Source organism: Palaemon carinicauda, chromosome 4 (genome assembly GCF_036898095.1).
Source record: "Palaemon carinicauda isolate YSFRI2023 chromosome 4, ASM3689809v2, whole genome shotgun sequence".
In the NCBI taxonomy this organism is placed as follows: Eukaryota; Metazoa; Arthropoda; class Malacostraca; order Decapoda; family Palaemonidae; genus Palaemon; species Palaemon carinicauda.
Genome location: NC_090728.1, coordinates 188,355,152 through 188,377,202, shown reverse-complemented (window position 1 = coordinate 188,377,202; position 22,051 = coordinate 188,355,152). Strand labels below are relative to the sequence as shown.

The 22,051-nt window shown below is 35.9% G+C and overlaps 1 protein-coding gene across 14 annotated transcripts in view; it reads right to left on the bottom strand.

The window, feature by feature from the left end:
* Syp (Syncrip) overlaps positions 1–18,901 on the bottom strand; it is a 205,956-nt gene extending 187,055 nt beyond the window's left edge. For 8 of the 14 annotated variants that reach the window (XM_068372918.1, XM_068372919.1, XM_068372911.1 and 5 more), the window contains exons 1-5: positions 18,321–18,479; positions 8,159–8,314; positions 7,296–7,458; positions 1,690–1,853; positions 923–1,099 (exon numbers count right to left, since the gene is read on the bottom strand). In XM_068372918.1, coding sequence (XP_068229019.1) covers positions 923–1,099; positions 1,690–1,853; positions 7,296–7,458; positions 8,159–8,308 — 654 coding nt within the window. In that variant the 5' untranslated portion in view covers positions 8,309–8,314; positions 18,321–18,479. Of the gene's footprint in view, positions 1–922; positions 1,100–1,689; positions 1,854–7,295; positions 7,459–8,158; positions 8,315–9,571; positions 9,591–17,615; positions 17,635–17,761; positions 18,020–18,238; positions 18,480–18,798 lie in introns of those variants that run through there. The other 6 variants (XM_068372908.1, XM_068372910.1, XM_068372907.1 and 3 more) reach the window with 6 other exon arrangements.
* Between the last annotated feature and the right edge of the window lie 3,150 nt (positions 18,902–22,051).

The following is a 22,051-nucleotide window of genomic DNA, read 5'->3' as shown; positions in this document are numbered from 1 at the left end:
TAAAAAAACAGTATTACGGCTCCTGTTACACTATTGCAAACTACAGTACACCTATATTTTACTTGTAATATTTGCAAAATAGTCGACCTTTGCAATGAACATCAAATTATGCATATAAATAACATGATAATAACATTTAATCAACTTGCATTAACCAAGAAACTGCTTACAAACCTGTATGATTTGGAACTTGGAAAGAGAAACATGTAACATGCTAATTTCAAGACAAATTCAGTACTACAAATCTTTCACCATTCACCTTCATGTTCAACAAGAATATTGAAAGGTGGGAGAGAACATGAGTCGGAATATTATCAAATTTCTTTCTGCAATTCCAATCAAATTAAACACTAATACAAAAAATCACCATTTTGCATCAGAAAATACTAAGCCTTACCTAGATTGTTTATGTTTCTTTAAATGGTTTATATACTCAAAAAGTTGTTATATTTTAAGGTATAGGCACTCCTTTCTACAACGTCTTAATAAAATACTGTGATCTTATTCAATCTATTTTTATTTCTTAATAATTCATATGACATATAGGGACTGTAGTTTGCACAGGAATTGAACCAGGCTTTTCAACCTGTTTGCCTAACTAGTATAATAAACGCTTCTTTCAAATGTGAAAATGGAAATTATAAGTCTTAAATCCCATGCAAGCAATGACAATCCCTCTAACAACTCTACAAATGATCAAATATGCACTATATTCCAGATCTGACAAATCTACATAGAATTACATTTTAAAAGCATGGCACCATAAAACGGAGCAAATCATTGAGAAATCAGTGCACGCACTCCTGGAAATAGTTTGTAAATTCATCTCGTCCCTTTTCATAATAAGCTTTTATTAAAAGAATACTTACGAATACAATTAACCTGTTGGGCAACTTGGGAATTAATACACACAGCAACATACCTGCTTCACCGCCTCGTTAGCAGCCGACCGCGTCGTGAAAGTTATGAAGGCATAGCCTCTGTTTTGGCCAGTCATAGGATCCATCATGAGCCGAAGATCCCAGATCTCGCCACATTTTTCAAAAAGAGGGATTAATTCGTCTTCATAGAGTTCCTTTGGAATCTTACCGCAAAAGACCTACGGCCGTAAGAGAAAAAAAAGAGGAAAGAGGGAACATTTAAATAACTCTTTCCGTGAGGAACCCGCTGATAAAACTTATCTTACCTTAAAATATTAACTGAATACTTGATCTCCCAGAACTGAAGAGATGTCCCTCTTCCCTTCTTACTTCTAGTCGACGAATGCCTGAACTGTCATGGACTGGGTACAGAGTGCCTATTAAACCACATCAAGAACTTTCAATTGATATTTCAACCCCACGGGCTAATGAACCGTAAGGGACTCCTAACAAGATTTTTCGTCTTGAAACTCGCCAAGTTGTGGAATAACAAAGAATTAATAATGATCACATAAATGTCAAAATATTCAGTTATATGTACTACTTTCCACAGTGCGAAAAACTACAGGTATGAGACATTCTTTAGTCCACAGTAGCCCAATTTCATTATCTAATACATTACTTGTAGGTAAAGTTAAAATATTTACCCTTAACACCTTTCTCAAAACCAACTTAACCCCTTATTCAAAAGTGCATGCAAATAAATTCCCTAGCATAAAAATAATAGTTACCTTAAACGAGATGTTAATACACCTTAAAATGAATTTACCTCGCAACCTGGTCCCGGTGGTGGCCCTTCCCAGTCTGGAGGAGGGCCACCGTACTTTCTTTGCCCAGTCGTTACATCTAATGTGTAACCGGAACGTTCCAAAATTGCTTTCAAGTTATCTTCATCTGGGCCTTTACCTGGATTAACAGCCACACTGTCTGCTGCTGCAAGAGCAAGATAAATTATTAATATTAATTAAAATAAGATTATTTTACCCATAAATACTACAACACTGCCTACTTCTTTTAAATTACTTATCTCCCCTTACAGTACTTGCATCTTTTTATGTATATCTTACTGAAATTAAAAAAAAAAAAAAAAAAAAACTGCACTTGCTAAAGTCTGCGGCAATAAAAGAAATTTTTTAAATAACTTATTTTTCGAATCTATAGAAACCAGTCTTTTAAAAGCGGTAACTGGCACTAGCTAGAGACATACGAGGAAGAATTATCGAGGATCTGGCAGTCAATATGGCAGCTTCTCTCCACCGGTGTGTCAGGTGGATAGGCTATGATCCGCACTGGGAGAGCCATGCTAGCTCCAGATGGGTTTTGTCGGATGGATGCTGGATGGAGTAAAATTTAAAATGCCCCATTCCTACGCTGCCTCAAGTTTGTATAGCAAGGAAAATTACAAATACCTTTTAAAATTTAATTTGTTCCTACGTGTAACCAACCTTTGTCATGTAAAAGTGAAGATTTCCTTATAATTATTATTACTTGCTAAGCTATAACCCTAGTTGGAAAAGCAGGATGCTATAAGCCCGGGGCCCCAACTGGGAAAATAGCCCAGTGAGGAAAGGAAACGAGGAAAAATTAAATATTTTAAGAACAGTAACAAGATTAAAATAAATATTTCCTATATAAACTATAAAAACTATCAAAACAAGAGGATGAGAAATTAGACAGAATAGTGTGCCCAAGAGTACCCTCAAGCAACCGGGTGGGAGGAAGTCCCATTGGTCACCTGACTTGCAACAACCTGGGACAAAGATGCAGAGTCTGGTAAGAACAGTAATGGTGCATCTTGCTCCAACATCCAGTGATCCAAAGTTATAAGGTATAAAAGGTCACGACCTTTCATATTAAGTGTCACTATCATGATGTCAGGGTCTACAAACGACCATGTAAGGGATGGTATATTATCATACGATTTGCATTTAAAAACACTTTCTCCTTAGAATGGAGAGTGAGGGCAACACTTAGAAAGAAAAAGAAAAAAAAAACTACCGCCACTATTGTGCCTGACAATCCTCAGCATTGCACTGGCTAACCTAAGAGAAGGGATAACGACAAAAAGAGAAACAAGACCGGACATCCATAAAAAATAGTTAATAATAAAGTACAACTGCTAATTGTCCTGTAAGGAGCTACGATTGCTACACCACTTTCTGGACAGGTCCTTTTCAAAAGTGTCCAAAGACCTAGGGGTGCAATCCTTCAGACAGTGTGCTATGAAGGTTTCTCTTCCAGACATCAGCTTCCAGAATTCGGGCAAACGAATGGTTTTTCCAAAAAGACTTAATGCCAGCATCTCCTTTGACATCATGTGATTGGGGATTCATCCCTGAGGAGGATTTCCCTTGGTACTAATTGGCCTCAAGAATGGTTTCACGAAGTCAGAAAGAGATGGTGTTTTTAGTTGCTTTCTTTTTCGTCCTGTGCGTGCTTACAAAAATGCACTGTACCATAGGACGACAATGTTGGGTAAGCTTCAAGTATAACCGGATAGCCCTTATAGGACAGAGTAACAGATCATGAGAATTATCAGTTGCCTCCACAAGTGATGAAATGGAGGAGTCAAATCGATAATAATTTAACGATGGATTTTGCGTTTTCGCGAGTCAGGTACAAAGAACGACAGCTGCCTCTACCCCTTAGTGTGACATAAAAAACTAGAGGACATTAAGCTAACTCAATCGTTAAGATGACGCCAAGGCTAACAAGCAATGTCTAAAGGGTAAAATCTCTGTCAAGCATTCCGTAAGGGTTCCTAAGTTGCCTTCTTAGGGGACCGAAGGTCCTGAGATAACATATCTTGGACTTGGAGGAGGCCGAGGAGCTTGTTTAGTGGATGCTGCTCATTGAAAGAAAGTAGCTTGGCTCACTTTCTTCCACTTCTCAACTACTGCTACAACTTCTTTAGGAGGGAACAAGGTCGGCATTGCATCAACAGGGTGTTACAAGGCTAACACATCCAAAGTTGCCACCTGACAAACGAACTTGTTTATCACTACATCCAGACGCTTGAGGATACAATTGCTCCAACAGGAAGGAACACTGATGGATCAAAAATTCATGGACCCTAGCCCCAGAACAGACATGCTTCCTCTTCTTAGAATAAAAGGGGTTCTCCCAATCTGTAAGGTAAACAACTGTACCAAATCAGTGATCCAACCATGAACATGCTTGCAAGGCTGACATACAGTAGCAAGAAATTTCTAAGACTAAAGTATAACCTGCACAGAAGACGTCAGCTGCTGGGCAAACTTCTCACTGGACATCCCTGAGGTTAAGGTAGTCACTTCCCGACAAAGAGGCAACCGGTTAGGATGAACCTCTTCTGTGAAGTATAACTTCTGATGTTTCGAGATGGCTGGCGGTATTAATTTGAATGACCTTAGCTTTAAGGAGTCCTAGGTGCTAACACTTGGTGTTCTATCCTTTGAATAGTATTCGCAGACCATTGAGACTACAGTAATTCCATCTGGTGCCCAGCGCTATGAGGCTCCGAAAAGAAAGCTCAATTGATGTCATAAGGCACGCAAACGGAGCTCTAGGTGCATCACCCAGGTTTATTTAGTTACTGAATAATCCCAAAGACTCTCAGGAAATAAAACTCCACTCCCAGTTCTGGAAACAATGATTCTAAGGGATGTATTCCCATTGGATCTGACGAAAAATGTGCAGTAGGTTGACTGATGGGAACAAGGGAGGAACTGTCCGAGACGATACTTGAGCGCGCTTACTCGCAGTGTCGTCTAACTTCACTTTGGATTGACGATTTTGGCACGATTCCAAGATGTCTTTCCCCTCACTCTGGACTTTTGGTGGAACAGGACAAAGAAACTGCGACATAAAATCTTCCTGCAGTGTCAAGTGAAAAGGGGATATCAAATCATGGACCTATGGAATAGTTTTACATCCTCCAAGGCTGAGGTGCCTTCTAAATCAAAGGAGTCTAATCGATACTCCTCCCTGACATGAACACTATGCATAGCTCGAGTACTAGAATGACGCATCATGAACGAATCAAAAGAGCGTGCATTTCTGATGGCTTCTGACTGATCATGAGTAATAATAGGCTCATTTAGACTAACGTTAATAGCTGCCAAACTCTTGAGGTTGGAGTACCACCCTCCAAGATGGAGGAAAGAACATGGGTATGACCTGTCGGGAGTGCTGTTTAAGGACTACGATTTCCAAGTCCAGAGGGACAGCCTCATCTACAGGCTGTCAGATCAAGGATCAGCGGTGGGGGAGTCCATTCCTGAACAGGAAACACAAAAACAACTAAAGTTTCCTGACAGAGACAGGCGCTCTTTTGGAACAAGGCAAACCTGTAAAGAGCGAGGGTGCAATTCACGATGGCTTGAACTGTGAGGGAAGGCAGTGCAATCCCATAAATCATGTATAGGCAGACACTTCCCTAGCTCCCATGAACTGTGGAATGGCGGACATGCTTTGCATTCCCTTAATTTGTGAGATGGCAGACGTGCCACCCATCTTCCAACATCACGCTGGTGGCACATGGTCATGTTAGGTACATTGTGAAGCTGATCTAGCTTCCCTTGGGCCGATCGTGTCATGGATATGTGAACCTCTAGGCGTAAGGAGAAGCACGGGGTTTCTCGCATGCCGGACACAAAAGATAAGGATTGACGTTTAAACTGCTCATCAAGTCCCAAAATGATGACCATCCACACTAAGAAAAGTCCTCATCACACAAACTTGCTTTGCAATCATACTAAATCAATGTAAAACAGGTAACACAAATGAGAAAACCTACAAAAGCCAGATGCGCAACACGTCTTAACAGAACGCCAGCGGGAGTTGTAAAGGGCTTGCTCAGTGAGAGTCGGAGCCTAATTACCCAAAGCACTGGTGGAGAGGCTGCCAATATGGCCGATGAATCCTCGAAAATTCTTCATGGGACGTCTTCAGCTTGCGCCAGTGATGTCCTCTTTTAAACGACAAAAGGTTTGTTTTGCGAAGGAACAAATACAACTCTTGAAAAGACTACGGTATTCACAAAGTGCCAAACCAAATATTCAATAGATATGCTGCCAATACACCACACAACATGCCTCTGATTAATAAGATGCTACACTAGATACTTATATCAATTCAAACGAAAACCATGTAATGAAATACTAATTCAAACTAAAATAATGTAATGAAATACTAATTCAAACTAAAATCATGTAATGAAATACTAATTCAAACTAAAATCATGTAATGAAATACTAATTCAAACTAAAATCATGTAATGAAATACTAATTCAAACTAAATTCATGTAATGAAATACTAATTCAAACTAAAATCATGTAATGAAATACTAATTCAAACTAAAATCATGTAATGAAATACTAATTCAAACTAAAATCATGTAATGAAATACTAATTCAAACTAAAATCATGTAATGTAATAAATTCTATCATTCACTAGTGAAGTAGACAGTCATCATAAACTCTGCAAAACATGCGCTACACAGTTAGGTATTTATTGTCTAAGGAAAAGTAACCAAAGTTACTAAAAACTAAAATCTTTATATGCAACTAATTCCATATTATCAGTACCTAAGTACAATACAGTACTGGCCATCGAACAGAGTACAACTACATGGGTGACACTAGATTCAAATGCCAAGTCTTAAAATCACTAGAACTACTCTTAATGTTTCACTAGTTCTCATCATAACGTATTTGAAATACTAGTATACAAGAACATGAAGTAACATACTTATTAACAAATAACACAAAATATTGGATTAGGCAAGACCAAAACCACAAATGTTTATCATTAAATATGTATCTTTTTCATTAAAATCTTATATGCAAAATTTGACATATGCACCTATTTAACTTGCCCAGCGTGTTTTATTCACATTACCCTCGCAAGCCCACCTGCAACCCTTCTTGAAAAAGCAAAATGCTATGGTCCTTAAGATCTACTGTATATACATAAGAGTGTAGTAATAGTTTTTAAAATAAAAAGACTAAGTAAAAACGAGTAAAAGCAATCTTATAAACATCAAAAGGCATCATTGGTCCTTCTAATAAACATGCCCAACACACCATTAGAAAAAAAACATGAAGACCACATTGATTGACAGAAGTGTGCTTGCTCGAGTGTACCCTGAAATACTTTCCCGTTATAAATAATTTCTAAAACCTTATTTAAGCTTTCCAGTAGTATATCAATTAACCCTTTAACTTTAAATAGCTCAAACCACAATTAATCCTAGGAAATTAATGTGCGACTTGTAATAAAAGCCTCATAAAACTTACCTCGAACCTCCTGACTGAGCAAGATATCTAAATCACAATATTTCATCAAAAAGGGCAGTACAGTACAATAGTATGTAAACAATAAATAAACTTACTGTTATATTGTTTCCTTTGTCGATAGGTTTTCATAACGCCACAAAGGTACGCTGATTTGTTTGAGACGTGCTCAAGATTTGATTCGAGGAACTGCTTAAGGACTGTCACAGCTCCCTCTACGGGGAATTCCTTCAAGGCATCCAGGGCTCTCTCATCCAGATCCTGCAACGACTGGTTACTAAAGACAAAGACGTAAGACCTCAAGATGTTCTCTTGAACAATTGTCATCCAATCGAATAAAATGTTGTTTACACAACACAATAAAGAAGGTCCCGAACTTACAAACGTTAGGAGATACAAACACAAAACCAACTCAAAATAACAGATAAGATGAAAAAAATGTGATAAAATATTATACAATTTAATACAGTAATCAAAATTACATTGGTAATAAACATATTATTGACTTTTGTATTTGGAAATCATAGGCATGGGATTCAGATTGGACTTAACCCTTTTACCCCCAAAGGACGTACTGGTACGTTTTACAAAACTCATCCCTTTACCCCCCATGGACGTACCGGTACGTCCTTGCAAAAAACTGCTATTTATATTTTTTTGCATATTTTTTATAATTTTTTGAGAGAATTCAGGCCTTTTCCAAGAGAATGAGCCCAACCTGACCTCTCTAATGACAAAAATTAAGGCTGTTAGAGCAATTTAAAAAAAATATACTGCAAAATGTGCTTGAAAAAAAATACCCCCTGGGGGTTAAGGGTTGGAAATTTCCAAATACCCTGGGGGTAAAAAGGTTAACTTAGGCCTAAATTCAACAAAATTCGACCTATAAACAGCCTCTCGGAACCTATTAAATTCGTAAGTTGAGGACCTTCAGTAAAGAACATGAAAACTGCGAACAAACCTCATGCCTGAGTTTCCCTTGTTTGTAGATTTCGTCTAATTTTGCCGCTACTTTTTCATTCAACCCATACTGGATTAGTTTCTGATAATCCTCAGTTCTCTCACCATCTATCTGTGACCCCGGGTCACCTCCTCCGTTTCCTTCCGCCATCACTTACTGCAAAGGAAACAGAATTTTAAGGACAAAATTCACTTAGATGAGGATCTTATGTGTAGATCACATTGCTTAACACAATAAAAATTAATTCTTTGTATATTCCCTATATCCTCCCCTAAAGGAACTAACAGCCGCAGAAATGCTGTCTTCTTAAACGATACGAAAAAAACGAAAACTGTAACCAAAAATATCTTTGCCTCATGTTGCAATAGAAAATACTTCATTAAAAGAAATAGCAACACATACGGTAAAGAAAACGTGAATGCAAATTGAAAGCAAATTAATCACAACTTTCAATCTTTCAAAAAGAAAAAAAAAAGAAAAAAAGTCACTCTGTAAACACATCACTTGAACGTGAACCTTCACGAAAACACTACCATTACTCTTAAATCTTTTTGTAATTGCAGTATGCCTTGATAATAATAAACGAATACGAATCGGAACTTGCTTAAATTGTGTGATGTTGAATTACACCATTCAAGGTCAAATGCCATGGTGTCATTTTAAAGCCCTTGCGTGGTTTACATAAATCAATAATATTAAATGAGTGTTTATCTGTACTTCTTTGAGTTGTGGCCCTCTGAAATTTGGTGACCTTGAAAATTCAACTCAAACTTTGAACATGTCTTCGAAACTATGCATTTTCACTATTTAAATGTGTGTGTGTGTGTGTTAAGACCTTTCTAGCACAAGAAATGTAATATTTTGGTCTTGGTTTCAAGTACTGTATATCAGAACTCATCTTAACCTTCTGAAGTGCAAATTTTAATGGAATCTACTGTCTCATAGTGTCCCTCTCCTGAAAATTTCAGTAAATCCTTCGAGTAATTTTCTGTAAAGTTGCTAACAAAGAAAGAACTAACCACATAGAATTCTACTAATAATAATACCCCTCGCCCACCTGTAGGTAGCAACATGGAAAAAAATAGTTTTATCAAATCACAACTCTATGGGTTCCACTAATGAACACTTTCTACAATCTTTACTATCAATATGCAAAATGACAATACAAATAAGTCACTCAGTTTACTATTTAGTTCATAAAAACTTATGGCAAGACTCATTACAAAATAGTCTTTTCACTGTGACCCCCACCCACATTTTTGCTCTTTCTAGCCTTAATTCTTTTATAAACATCTTATAGATGTTATGAGTTCTCAACTCGTCATTAATTCTTTTATAAACATCTTATAGATGTTATGAGTTTTCAACTCATCGTAAGCTAATTTTCTTTTCCAACTGAAAATAAACCCAGACATCAGCACTATGAGAACCAAATAACACTTGGTGGTCAGACTAAAACTACCTGTATTGTATCGTATTCGATTGGAGTCCTGCTTTATGAGTAGTTCCTGATATAAATCTTCACATTGAGATTAGCATCTTGATACAGTACATCATATGATGGGGCAAGCTAAAAGTGTTGTTATCTGCTGGCAAGTCTTGAGGCCAACCTAGCTACTTCCTTACATAATATTCCTCCTAGCTACTTCCTTACATAATATTCCTCCTAGCTACTTCCTTACATAATATTACTCCTAGCTACTTCCTTACATAATATTCCTCCTAGCTACTTCCTTACATAATATTCCTCCTAGCTACTTCCTTACATAATATTCCTCTTTTTTTGAGATGTAATTACACCATAGCTTCAAGTCCAAGACACTCTCATTGTGATAAGTACTACCATCGACTGATATGCCTCAACCTAGAGACGGAGATGGCTAAATATGAGCCAGAAACAAACAGCGACACAAGCTTTACTTTTTGCCATTAATCACTCCCCTGTTCTTATATGGCACCTACACAAAGTGAACACTTCTGATTAGGAAAACACCGTTTGTAATGAAGCTCTGTCCCACACCTTGGCATGCCATAAGCTATATTTCTTTGGATTTCCCATAGATTAAATTTCTTATATAAATTGCCACTTTTCTCAAAAACAAAATTCAATAACCGCCATTTTAACACCCTGCCCTCTGAATGATTTCCTCAATACCATGCATAACCTCCCTGAACCCTGCAGATAGATATCATCCTCTTAGAACCCACTTGATCTTAAAGGAAGATAAGTAGTAGTTACATCATATTCTGAGACTGGTGTCAATAACAAATCAGCATTGTACACAAGTATTTTTTACTTTTCTCTTCATCATCGTAATAGACTGGCTACAGGAATCTCATCATCATAGAGTGAGCTACAGGAATCTCTTCATCATAATAAAAGAGCTATAAGATTAAAAAAAGAAACATGCTGATACTGCTTAAAGATATTGCCTCATGTTAACAGATATATCAGAGGAAGAGGTCCATTGAAATACTCATATGAAGTTGAGGGAATATATTGGAGAAAAGGAATATACACTACATAAGGAGAGGAGGACTAAAATGTAAACAGGAGAGGACTCTACATGATTGTAAACAGGAAAGGAGGACTCTAAAATGTAAACAGAAGAGGACTCTACATAAATGTAAATAAAGTTAAACCCTGTAAAATGCCATTGCAAATATTGCAGGTGGTCTACGGATGAACTCAACAAGCTACTTTACGATGCATCAAATGTAACAACGTTATACAAGATATACTCCAGACTGAGAATATACCCAATGTAAAATACTTAGTTTTCAATAAATATTCATTTATATCCTACATTTTCATCTATTCCTCACTGCTATCTCTAAAACTAAAGGGTCGGTTGCCTCGACGGATCCTGTCTTAAAAATTTCAAGCACCTTATTTCATAGAACACTTCAATTCCTTCACGCCATCTAGTCCTTTGCCCTAACTGCTCGCTCCCTCCCACCCACCCATCCTCAGTTAATACCCATGGTATCTCAATCTTGGCTCTTTTCATCACATTAGCAACTAGAGGGGCACTCAGTAGAGCACAGACCTCCACCACGGCAGCTTATTTTTTCATTCTTTCCTCGACCTCAACCTTAACATTGGCGTGGATTTTTATACACTTAAAAAGGAACAAAATTTGAAGTTTGTGACACCGATGTCCAAACTTATGGCTGATTACGTGAATTGGACATTTTGCTTGACCTTGACCTTCCAGACCTTAATCATTTCCAGCTTTTATCATAACAGTTAATTCCTACAAGTTTCATTACTACAAGATTAAAATTGTGGCCAGGAAGCTGTTCACAAACAGACTCACAAACTGGGGCGAAAACGTAACCTCCTTCCAACTTCGTTAGAGGAGGTAATTACTTGGTGTTAACCTTCTAAAGCAACAAGACCAAAATCCAACACTATCCTAATTTCTTTTCTGTTCTGTTTTAGTTCCTCCTCCTTTCCTTCTTTCCAAACGCTCTAAATGGTCATACAGTATTCTTAAGACATGCATCATCCCTGGTAAGATTAATCTTGACTTAAGAGTCTATCTAACACTTTCCCACTTCATCCCTGCTATCTTTCTCCACTTCCACATACTGTATTTTCATCTACGGGAAATCGAGTTACAATTATAAGCACTAATGCCTACAATATTGCAATTTTCTTTTTTTTAATTGTGCAGCACCTCATTTTCATACCAATGTCAAAGCCTCACAATTATTTTAACAACTCATTCATACAGATTAGATAAACATTTCCCCATAAAGATAAATCTGATAAGTAATAAAAAATGTTCATGGATGTGATTATCAACTAAATACACCTCCAGTTAAATTAACCAACAACACAATGTACAGTACGTAATTTTTTATATGAACAAATTATGTCCCCATTTTTTTTTATAATTCCATCATGTTCTTCATTGATGAGTAGTTGGTATACGTTTACAATAAGACGACATTGATAAATCTAATAACATTACATATTTGATGGCATTTCTCCCAATCACTTTGAACTAAATCCATTTTTATTTGTGATAATCCTTAATAAGGATTTACGGTATCATATAAATTAGAAATGGTTCAATTGCCATTGGGTAAAATGATTTTCCATGCTAATATGTACGATGTTATGATCATATTTTTATGATTCAAGTTATTTTATGGTTTACGATATATTATGATTTAGTGTTACCTTACCAGGAGTAACGACGGTTGGGAAGCAAATACACTTAATTTTAGGGTAAGCTAAGGCTAGTGAGGTCTAAGGGGGAGGGTTGTGGGGGGGGATTGCCAACTTCCCGGTAGATAAAGATAAGACCCCTAGGTTAGGTTAGGTGGGGAACCCTAGGTAAGCTGGTGTTCCTTTCACCCTTTAAAATGTTTTTTCAGACTATTGGAAATCTAAAACATCTAGAATTTGTGGTGTGAATTCTCCCAAATTATTTGCATCAGAACAGTTTAAAGTATCTATAAACACACTAGAAACACTTCATGTTTTACTTCATTAGGATTACTGTGCTAGAGTAAATATTTACCAACATTTTAATTACAGACCCAGTCCATTCCAACCATCTACAAAGCAACAAATTACATTATCAAGACTTAAATCCAATTCTTTTGAGATCTCAAGTATCTTTCTGAAATAGTTCGTCTAATTTAAAACCCGACAAAGTTACAGCATACATTTAAGAAGCACCCATGAATTTGAAATGCTATAAACCCTATTCTGTACATAAATACATATCACATTGAGAGACTGCACGCTTAAGGGTAAATACTGCAAAACAGGTATGCAAAATTCAAGAATGTATGAACTGAAAATGTGTAGATTTATCAAAATTCTAAATAATGTAATCTTGGCCCAGTTTATCCAACTTTATGTTTCGCGTTTCATGTGGGTTTATACAGCTTCAAGAACTGATAATCACCTTAGCATTTTAGGACAATTAACCTTTCAATAAAATATCAATAAAATACCACAGAAATTGTGTGTAAACCTGATGAAATCCATTTCCCTCCCCCCCAAAAAAAATTCAAATATGCCAATATCTTTTGAGTTGTTTATATATGAAGGATCTAATTTAATGTTACTATTCTTGAAATATTGTAATTTCATTGTTTAATCTTCTTTTGTGGTTTATTTCCTCGTTTCCTTTCCTCACTAGGCTACTTTTCCCTGTTGGAGACCCTGGGCTTATAGCATCTTGCTTTTCCAACTAAGGTTATAGTCTAGCTTGTAATAATAATAATAATAATAATAATAACAACTACTGGAAACAATTTTCTAAATATAAGTATCTCCATCTAACTATAATACAAAGGGAAGATACAAGGCTATATTACTATAACTACTATAACCTAAAATTCAGCCAAATCTAATCATCACCAATGAATATTACTAAGGTCATTCTAAGATTACAAAAAGAAATCACAAACTATAAAATATAAAATAGGAACCACTTTTCTAATAGGAATGGGTGAAGATATGCACAGTATTTTTACAAGTAAAAATAAAGAAAATATCATAAACTGATTAGCAGTAGCCTATTTAATTTTGTCAAATAAAACTCTTCACTACATTTTCTTTCCTGTTAATTTTGGGCAAGAGGCTATTATACGTAATTCACTCATGATGCATTTCACTTTATCACAAATATGGAACCATTTTCTTTACCACGACAACAAATTGGATTGATCGAATCCAACACGAATATGGAACCCCTTTTTTTCAACAAGACAACAAATAAGATTGATCAAATCCAACACGAACACGGAACCCTTTTCTCCATCATAAAGAAAAACCAAATAGGATTGATAAAATCCAACACGAATATGGAACCCATTTCTTTATCAAAACAAATAGAATTGATAAAATCCAACACTTATATGGAACCCTTTTCTTCATCAAAACAAATAGGATTCATCAAATCCAACACAATTATGGAACCATTTTCATCATAACAATAAATAGGATTGATCAAATCCAACACTAATATGGAACCAATTTCATCAAAACAATAAATAGGATTGATCAAATCCAACACTAATATGGAACCAATTTCATCATCAAAACAATAAATAGGATTGATCAAATACAACACCAATGTAGAACCCTTTTCTTTATCAAGACAACAAATAGTATTGATCAAATACAACATCAATATGGAACCCTTTTCTTCATCAAAACAACAAATAGGAATGATCAGATCCAACATGAACATGGAAACCTTTTCTTCACCAAAACAAATAGGATTGATCAAATCCAACACAAATAGGGAACCCTTTTCTTAATCAAAACAACAACCAGGATTGATCAAATCCGACATGAACATTGAACCCTTTTCTTCATCAAAACAAATAGGATTGATCAAATCCAACATGAGTACGGAACACTTTTCTTCATCAAATCAACAAATAGGACTGATCAAAGTCAACATGAACATGGAACCCTTTTCTTCAAAACAAAGAGGATTGATCAAACCCAACACAAACCTGGAACCCTTTTCATCAAATCAACAAATAGGATTGATAAAATCCAACATGCATATGGAACCCTTTTCTTCATCAAAATAACAAATAGGATTGATCAAATCCAACACAAATATGGAACCCTTTTCTTCATCAAAATAACAAATAGGTTTGATCAAATCCAACACAAATATGGAACCCTTTTCTTCACCTTAACAACAAATAGGTTTGATCAAATCCAACACGAAAATGGAACCCTTTTCTTCAAGACAACAAATAGGATTGATCAAATCCTAGAATTCTAGCAAGCCTAAATGAAAGAGGAATTAGTTTTCTTCACAATCCTAAACAAACCTCATACACCTTACAACGATGATAAATAGGATCTACAAATATTAACATAAAAGGTGACATCAAGTGGCAAATCACACTATTTCTTCTAATATGGAATTCTACAAAACTGCCAATATATCCTGCGATGAAGATTAATTGTTTTGATTTTTTAATGAATGATAAACTTGGCTTTGTTAGCTTTCTTATAAATTTTCTTTTCTCCTTTAGGACTTAATGAGTATAGAGCATAATCATAAAAAAAAAGAAAAAAAAGCAAATGAACAGGATGTGCAAATCCATAAGTGTACAACTCCTACAGGTTGCATATTACAGGATACAGCCTATGAAATATCCACAGAATATAAAATCCTTAAAGCCATACTTCTAATAAAAACAGCAGCCTTTATAACATTGATTCTATGAGAAACTAAAATGAAATAAAACATATAATAGCTAAAAATACACCTGATTATGCAATAAAAACTATGCAGAGCAAGGGTGTTAAAACTCACCTATTAGGTAATTTGAGAAACTAATAATCATTTATTTATTCTATCAGAAATAATAACCAAAGACATAACATTCTTTCCTAACTAACCATAGAGAGTTAACCCACACTGGAGACCCACTTGCCTAACCTGACGTAGTGTGTTCTTTTACATTCATAAATCATACTATGTTTAGACTATTATTATTATTATTACTAGCCAAGCTACAACCCTAGTTGGCAAAGCAAGATGCTATTAGCCCAAGGGCTCCAATAGGGAAAAATAGCCCAGTGAGGAAAGGAAATAAGGAAATAAATAAATGAGAAGAAAATGAGGTAACTGAAAAATACCAATTGTTATCCACCAATAGATCTGACAATTAGCCCTTTCAAAATGATAATTAGTTTGACTAAACCTAGGTCTAGGTATATCATAAGACCAACATAAATATATAAACCAGATTAAGGACTAACCAAAAAACTATTTATATAAGAAATTAGGGTTTTAACCTCTGCTTAACTAATGCCAAATCAAATTAGATAGCCTAAGGTTGTAAATCTACAGGGAGCTAATCTTAATGCAGCCTACATGACCTTTGGTCTAGGTCTATACCTTTATCTGGTTGCCCTGGATAACCCTAAAATTGAGATTAACCTACATTTATCACTCATACATATTGTGAGCCCTTAATTCATGGCAGTTTACTTAACATTAGCTAGCCCAATGATAACCCAACTCCTAGTTATCATTATTATTATTACTTGCTAAGCCACAACCCTAGTTGGAAAAGCAGGATGCTATAAGCCCAGGGGCTCCAACAGGAAAAATAGCTCAGTGAGTAAAGGAAACTAGGAAAAAGAAAATATCATAAGAAGAGCAACAGTATTAAAATAAATATCACTTGATAAACTATATAACTTTTAACAAAACAAGAGGAAGAGAAATGTTATATAAGATAGAACAGTATGTAAGAGTGTACCTTCAAACAAGAAAACTGTGTGTGTGTGTGTGTGTATATATATATATATATATATATATATATATATATATATATATATATATATATATATATAATATATATATATAGTATATTTTTCTTTATTTAAAAAAAATAAGTTAGAAAGTAAAAACCTGTGATATTTCAATCTTATTTATTCAACTTTTGAAAAGCATATCTAACAATAAGATAAAAATGAAAAATAAAAAAATGGCAGTAGCACATATTTGATAAGAAAAATAATTCGGAAATTGAAACCTACATCTAAATTTTATATAATAAACCTTATCAAAACCATTGTAGCTAACAATTCGATAAAAGAAATATGATAAAATAGGGTATGTAAGTGTGGCCTTGAAATTTCCCAGACAGCTTGCCATTATTACATAATGCGCCTTGCCTACAATTGTTACCTTTTTCTCACCCTTCCCCCTTCCTGCCTAGGCCTACTACTACCTGACAAGACAATGCCTCCTTGATAATGTTCTTTTTAAAATACAATGGTAACAGTCTCGTAACATGGGACAACCAAAAAGGACAGTTTTATGTAGGTAAACGGTGACTTGACATGGCCGATAGGAGGTCTACCGTAGCCATTTCCTCTATCACAGGGAAATCTTGTATATCGGTAGGCCTAAAATACCAGTAAATCCCACTATTAAATCGTTAATATGCCTGATAACCGACAGGACCTATTATATATATACATATATATAAGGCGACATAACGTAACTTGTAGGCCTACCAAAGCCATTTCCTCTAATTCACAGGGAAATCTTTTATCTCCTTAGGCCTAATATACCTTTAAATCCGATTAATAATCCGTAAATCCGACTAGTAACAAACAAAACATTTTATATATTCATAAATATACGGTAACTTAAAATGACTCAGGCCTACCGTAGCCATTTCCTCTAATTCACAGGGAAATCTTTCATCTCCTTAGGCCTAATATACCTTTAAATCCGATTAATAATCCGTAAATCCGACTAGTAACAAACAAAACATTTTATATATTCATAAATATACGGTAACTTAAAATGACTCAGGCCTACCGTAGCCATTTCCTCTAAATCACAGGGAAATCTTTTATCTCTTTAGGCCTAAATTACCATTAATCCCATTACTAATCCGTAAACCCGATACCAGAAGCGTATTTATAAGCACACACCACAATTGCGGACTGTTAATCCCAGACTGGATTGACGCTTGATTTTTCTAATCTTTCACCATGTTATTTATCAATTTTCCTATTGAGAAATCCACTCAATCCAACAGGTTAAATCAACCGGATTTCTTCTCCCAATTTCTAATCACCTGGATTTTATCCTGTCAAAAAAAATATCGAGGCTTATAAAATCTCTTATATAGAACTCGTCCCTCACATCACCAATTTTACGAGGCCACTGACATCCGCACGCCCTCTCCACGGATGTAATCCTCGTGCGTGCACGGCTAACAACAGAGGTCGTGCACACGCAAAATCGGAGTGTGACATTCAAACTTAAATCCGCTTTTTTCCAGCAGCTGTGACACACCAGAGGAGCCTCTCTCCCGCCAAAACGTCCAGACAACGCCTACACTTCTACCGCCTTAAACGTCGAGGTTTTATCGAAATCGACGTGGAAATGACCACCGAAAGGGCGAGACGAGGCCCTAGCCAAAGGGGATGAATCCCTGCGACGGATATAAAGCTCCTGCCGTTGAAGGAGGAGGAGGAGGTTAGCGCCATGGCGCCCCCCTTTTCCTCGGCCTCGCTCGTGTCATTTCGTGAAATTCCCTTCTTTCACTTACGCGGGCCCCTCCAGGCCCTCTTGCCAATGCTCCATGCAATCCTCATGCACGGGGCCAAACGCCCAACCAGCTGTCAACTTACTCCGCAGCGCAGATGGGGCGAGATTTTGAAGGGGAAGAATTTTACAACACAAACACAAATGGCCGGTTATACTGCAAATGGCGAACGAGCAACGTGCATTACTTTTGCACGGGGACTCCTCAACGACGCGCACGGCCCGCCCCGTTGCCATGTCTACAGTCTGCCCTCCATCAAACGGCGTTCATGTGCCCCTGCACGGTGCCATTTGGCATTGCCGTCTCTTTAAACAATGGCCCCAGATGGTTCTTTAATTTTATAAGCCAAGGGAAGGATTCCCACTTGGGAATTAATGTGGCCATTTTTAAGAGTCACAACATCGGTAGATGTCTAGGTCCCAAAATGTGGCGGGAATTAGGCTATGCGTCATGAATGGGACTCGCTTTGTGTGGCTATTTTAACCCGTTAAATATGAAGGACATGTATTTATACTGCTTTCACGGCGTCTATCAATCATGCCTCCACTCAGCCCGACCATTACTTTTAAGGGGTTATGCGCCCAAGGGCGGGAATTCGGGAAGAATATCCAGCAATGTTCCCCGACCAGAGTTTGTTGCCGCGGCGCCCACCACCTGTCGACAGTGGTGCCGTCTGGTGGCGCCATTTGGCACTTCACCGCCCCCCACCATAATAGTTAGCGCCATAAAGAATGGGAAATTCATTCTTGGCGTACAAACTTCATTCAGTTTCTTTACTTTCTATTATGCGAGTATTATTTCCTATGCCAGAGATATTTCGCCGAGAGGGTTTAATGCCAATTCAGGAACACGGTAGCATTGCTATAGACTTGACCTACTTCTGACTTTGAAACTGAGAAAGGGTGACACTCGGATTTACGATCTTCTTTTACTAATATAAGAAATTGTAAAGTTCAAAATGAAGATTCTTTTCAACCACTGAATGTTAAAAGTTTACATCTCATAAGCGTATGTATGTGTATACAGTATGTGCGCGTGAATGTTACGGGCAATGATTATGTAACAGCACGCCATAATGTAGACTGTGGCATCATCATAGGATTACAGTTTCATGTCCTAATTCCGGAGGTGCCACTAATAAATAATATACTTTATCCCATAATAATAAGAATATTCAATTCATCTATGTTTCTCAAGAATGTGCATTCAGGATGCAATCTAATAGACGCATAGAGGCAGGAAGTATGTGCATTCCTCATCTGGAATTCCCCTCCCCCCCCCACATATACACTTCGGCGGGTTAGCTTAGCGGCCTGCTGAAGAAATACACACTCCATTGGTACTTGTGCTTTCAAGGGCAAGTGAGAATAAGTACTTTGCATCGTAGCAAGAAAATAGCTTGAACGTTGACCTAGATTTTCGTTGTGATCATCTGTTTTCATTCAGAGGTTGTGTAATCAAAGCTGGTATGAACGTAAATAAGTAAAAGATTATTTAATTTGAGACATATTCTGATAATCTGTTGATAAATTAATCTATTGATTACTAGAGATGCAAATAAATTTATCACAAAGGATTAATTTCAAGAGATAGCAGATTTGGAAAAAAATGGAGGATCTGTGAAACACAATTGCGAAAGGAATTAAATATTAACTTTTACTAAAAGCGTCCTTCCTTCCGATACCCCATTCCTGAAATTCCTTGAGATTAACATTTAGATGAATAATTGATTATAAAAATGCTTATCAACAGAATCACAGGAATGTCTAGGTATTATAAAATTATATAATCCTACGTTCGTTTATTGAAAAAAAGGAAGATTTTAGTATGTTTTCAATGTCATTAACATATTTGTTGATTATCATTTCACTAAGGTTTTCTGATCTACATAATAGCACTGATAAATATGACCAATTTAATACATTTTCATATTATTGAAAATTGCTAATAATTTCATAGGCCTACATAGAAAAAAATTCTTGTTATAGACAAATCTAAAAAGAATGAAATTCTATAATTATCTTCTTTAGTTATATCACTGTTAATAAATTCTTCACGATGTAAGAATTGAAAAATATTTTGCGGATATGCAAGCACTCCTTTGTCCCACAGCGTCCGCGCCAAAACATAATTTCATGGTACCTAATAACCCCATGACCGCTTGATACACTGAATCTCACCAAGGGAATTTTTTTTCTTTTTTTTTTCAGTCAAATTTCATATGACCTATAAAATTTTAGTTATGAAAAGATGTTTAAAAATTAAAGTATTCAGAAATATAAAGGCATGGGTGTAAAACAGAACAAGCAAAATGAGTTAACATATTATACTCACAGGTGCTTGAAAGAACTAAAGTGTTATTCAGTAGAGCGCAGACCTCCGCCATGGCAGTTTATTTCTTGACCTTTGACCTCAACGTGTATTAATTGGCGTGGATTTTCATACACTCAAATATGAACGAAGTTTGAAGCCTCAGTACAACGATGTCCAAACTTTATGGCTGATAACGCGAATTGGACATTTTGCTTGACCGTGACCTTGACCTTTAACTTTGGCCTTCTAAAATGTAATCATTTCCAGATCTTTACATAGCAGTTAATCCCTGAAAGTTTCATTACTCTACGATTAAAATTGTGGCCAGGAAGCTGTTCACAAACAAACAGGGAATTTTGTCTCGAATTTTATTTTGGAGGTCATGTTCACACTTAATAAAGAACAGTGCTTTTTTAAATACTGTCTTGGAAGATTCGTCATAACAAATTTCTATTATAAGAAAATAAAATCACGCACAAGGGTTTTGTCTGGACTTATTATTATTATTATTATTATTATTATTATTATTATTATTATTATTATTATTATTATTATTATTATTATTATTATTATTATTATTAGCTACACCCCTAGATGGAAAAGTAGGATACTATAAGCCCAAGGGTTTCAACAGGTGATTATAATAATAATTATTATTATTATTATTATTATTATTATTATTATTATTATTATGAAGGGTAGATGGAGATTAGTTCACCAAACTTTCAACTGGGCTCCACAAGACACTAGAAAAGTTGTAAGACCCAGACCTACATGGCCGAGGACTATGCAGCGTGAAGTAGGAGATGATGAATGGAGAAGTATTGATTTAAAAGCTCAAGATAGAGACGACTGGCGAAATCTAACCGAGGCCCATTGCGTCAATAGGCGTAGGAGGAGATGACGTAGCATTTCTGTACTCTACGTAGATGTCAAAATATTTTCTTATAGTATAATAATCATATATACGAAACTGAATCTTTCAAAATATAAAATTTCATTGTTTCATAAAAGTTCGGTCGCAGAAAAGTCGATAATCTGTGAAAACAACCTAGAAAAATCGCTAATCTATGGAAAAATTATTTTAAAAAAGTCGATAATCTGTGGACAAAAAATATTTAAAAAATCGATAATCTGTGGACAAAAATTATTTTAAAAAGTCGATAATCTGTGGAGAGATAATTTAAAAAAATCGATAATCTGTGGAGAGATAATTTTAAAAAGTCGATGATCTGTGGAGAGAATTTAAAAAAATCGATAATCTGTGGAGAGATAATTTTAAAAAGTCGATGATCTGTGGAGAGAATTTTAAAAAATCGATAATCTGTGGAGAGATAATTTTAAAAAGTCGATGATCTGTGGAGAGAATTTTAAAAAATCGATATGTGGAAAGATAATTTTAAAAAGTCGATAATCTGTGGAAAGGTAATCTTAAAAAGTAGATTATCTTGGGAAAGATCATTTTAAAAAGTAGATCATCTGGGAGAAATTATTTCAAAAAGT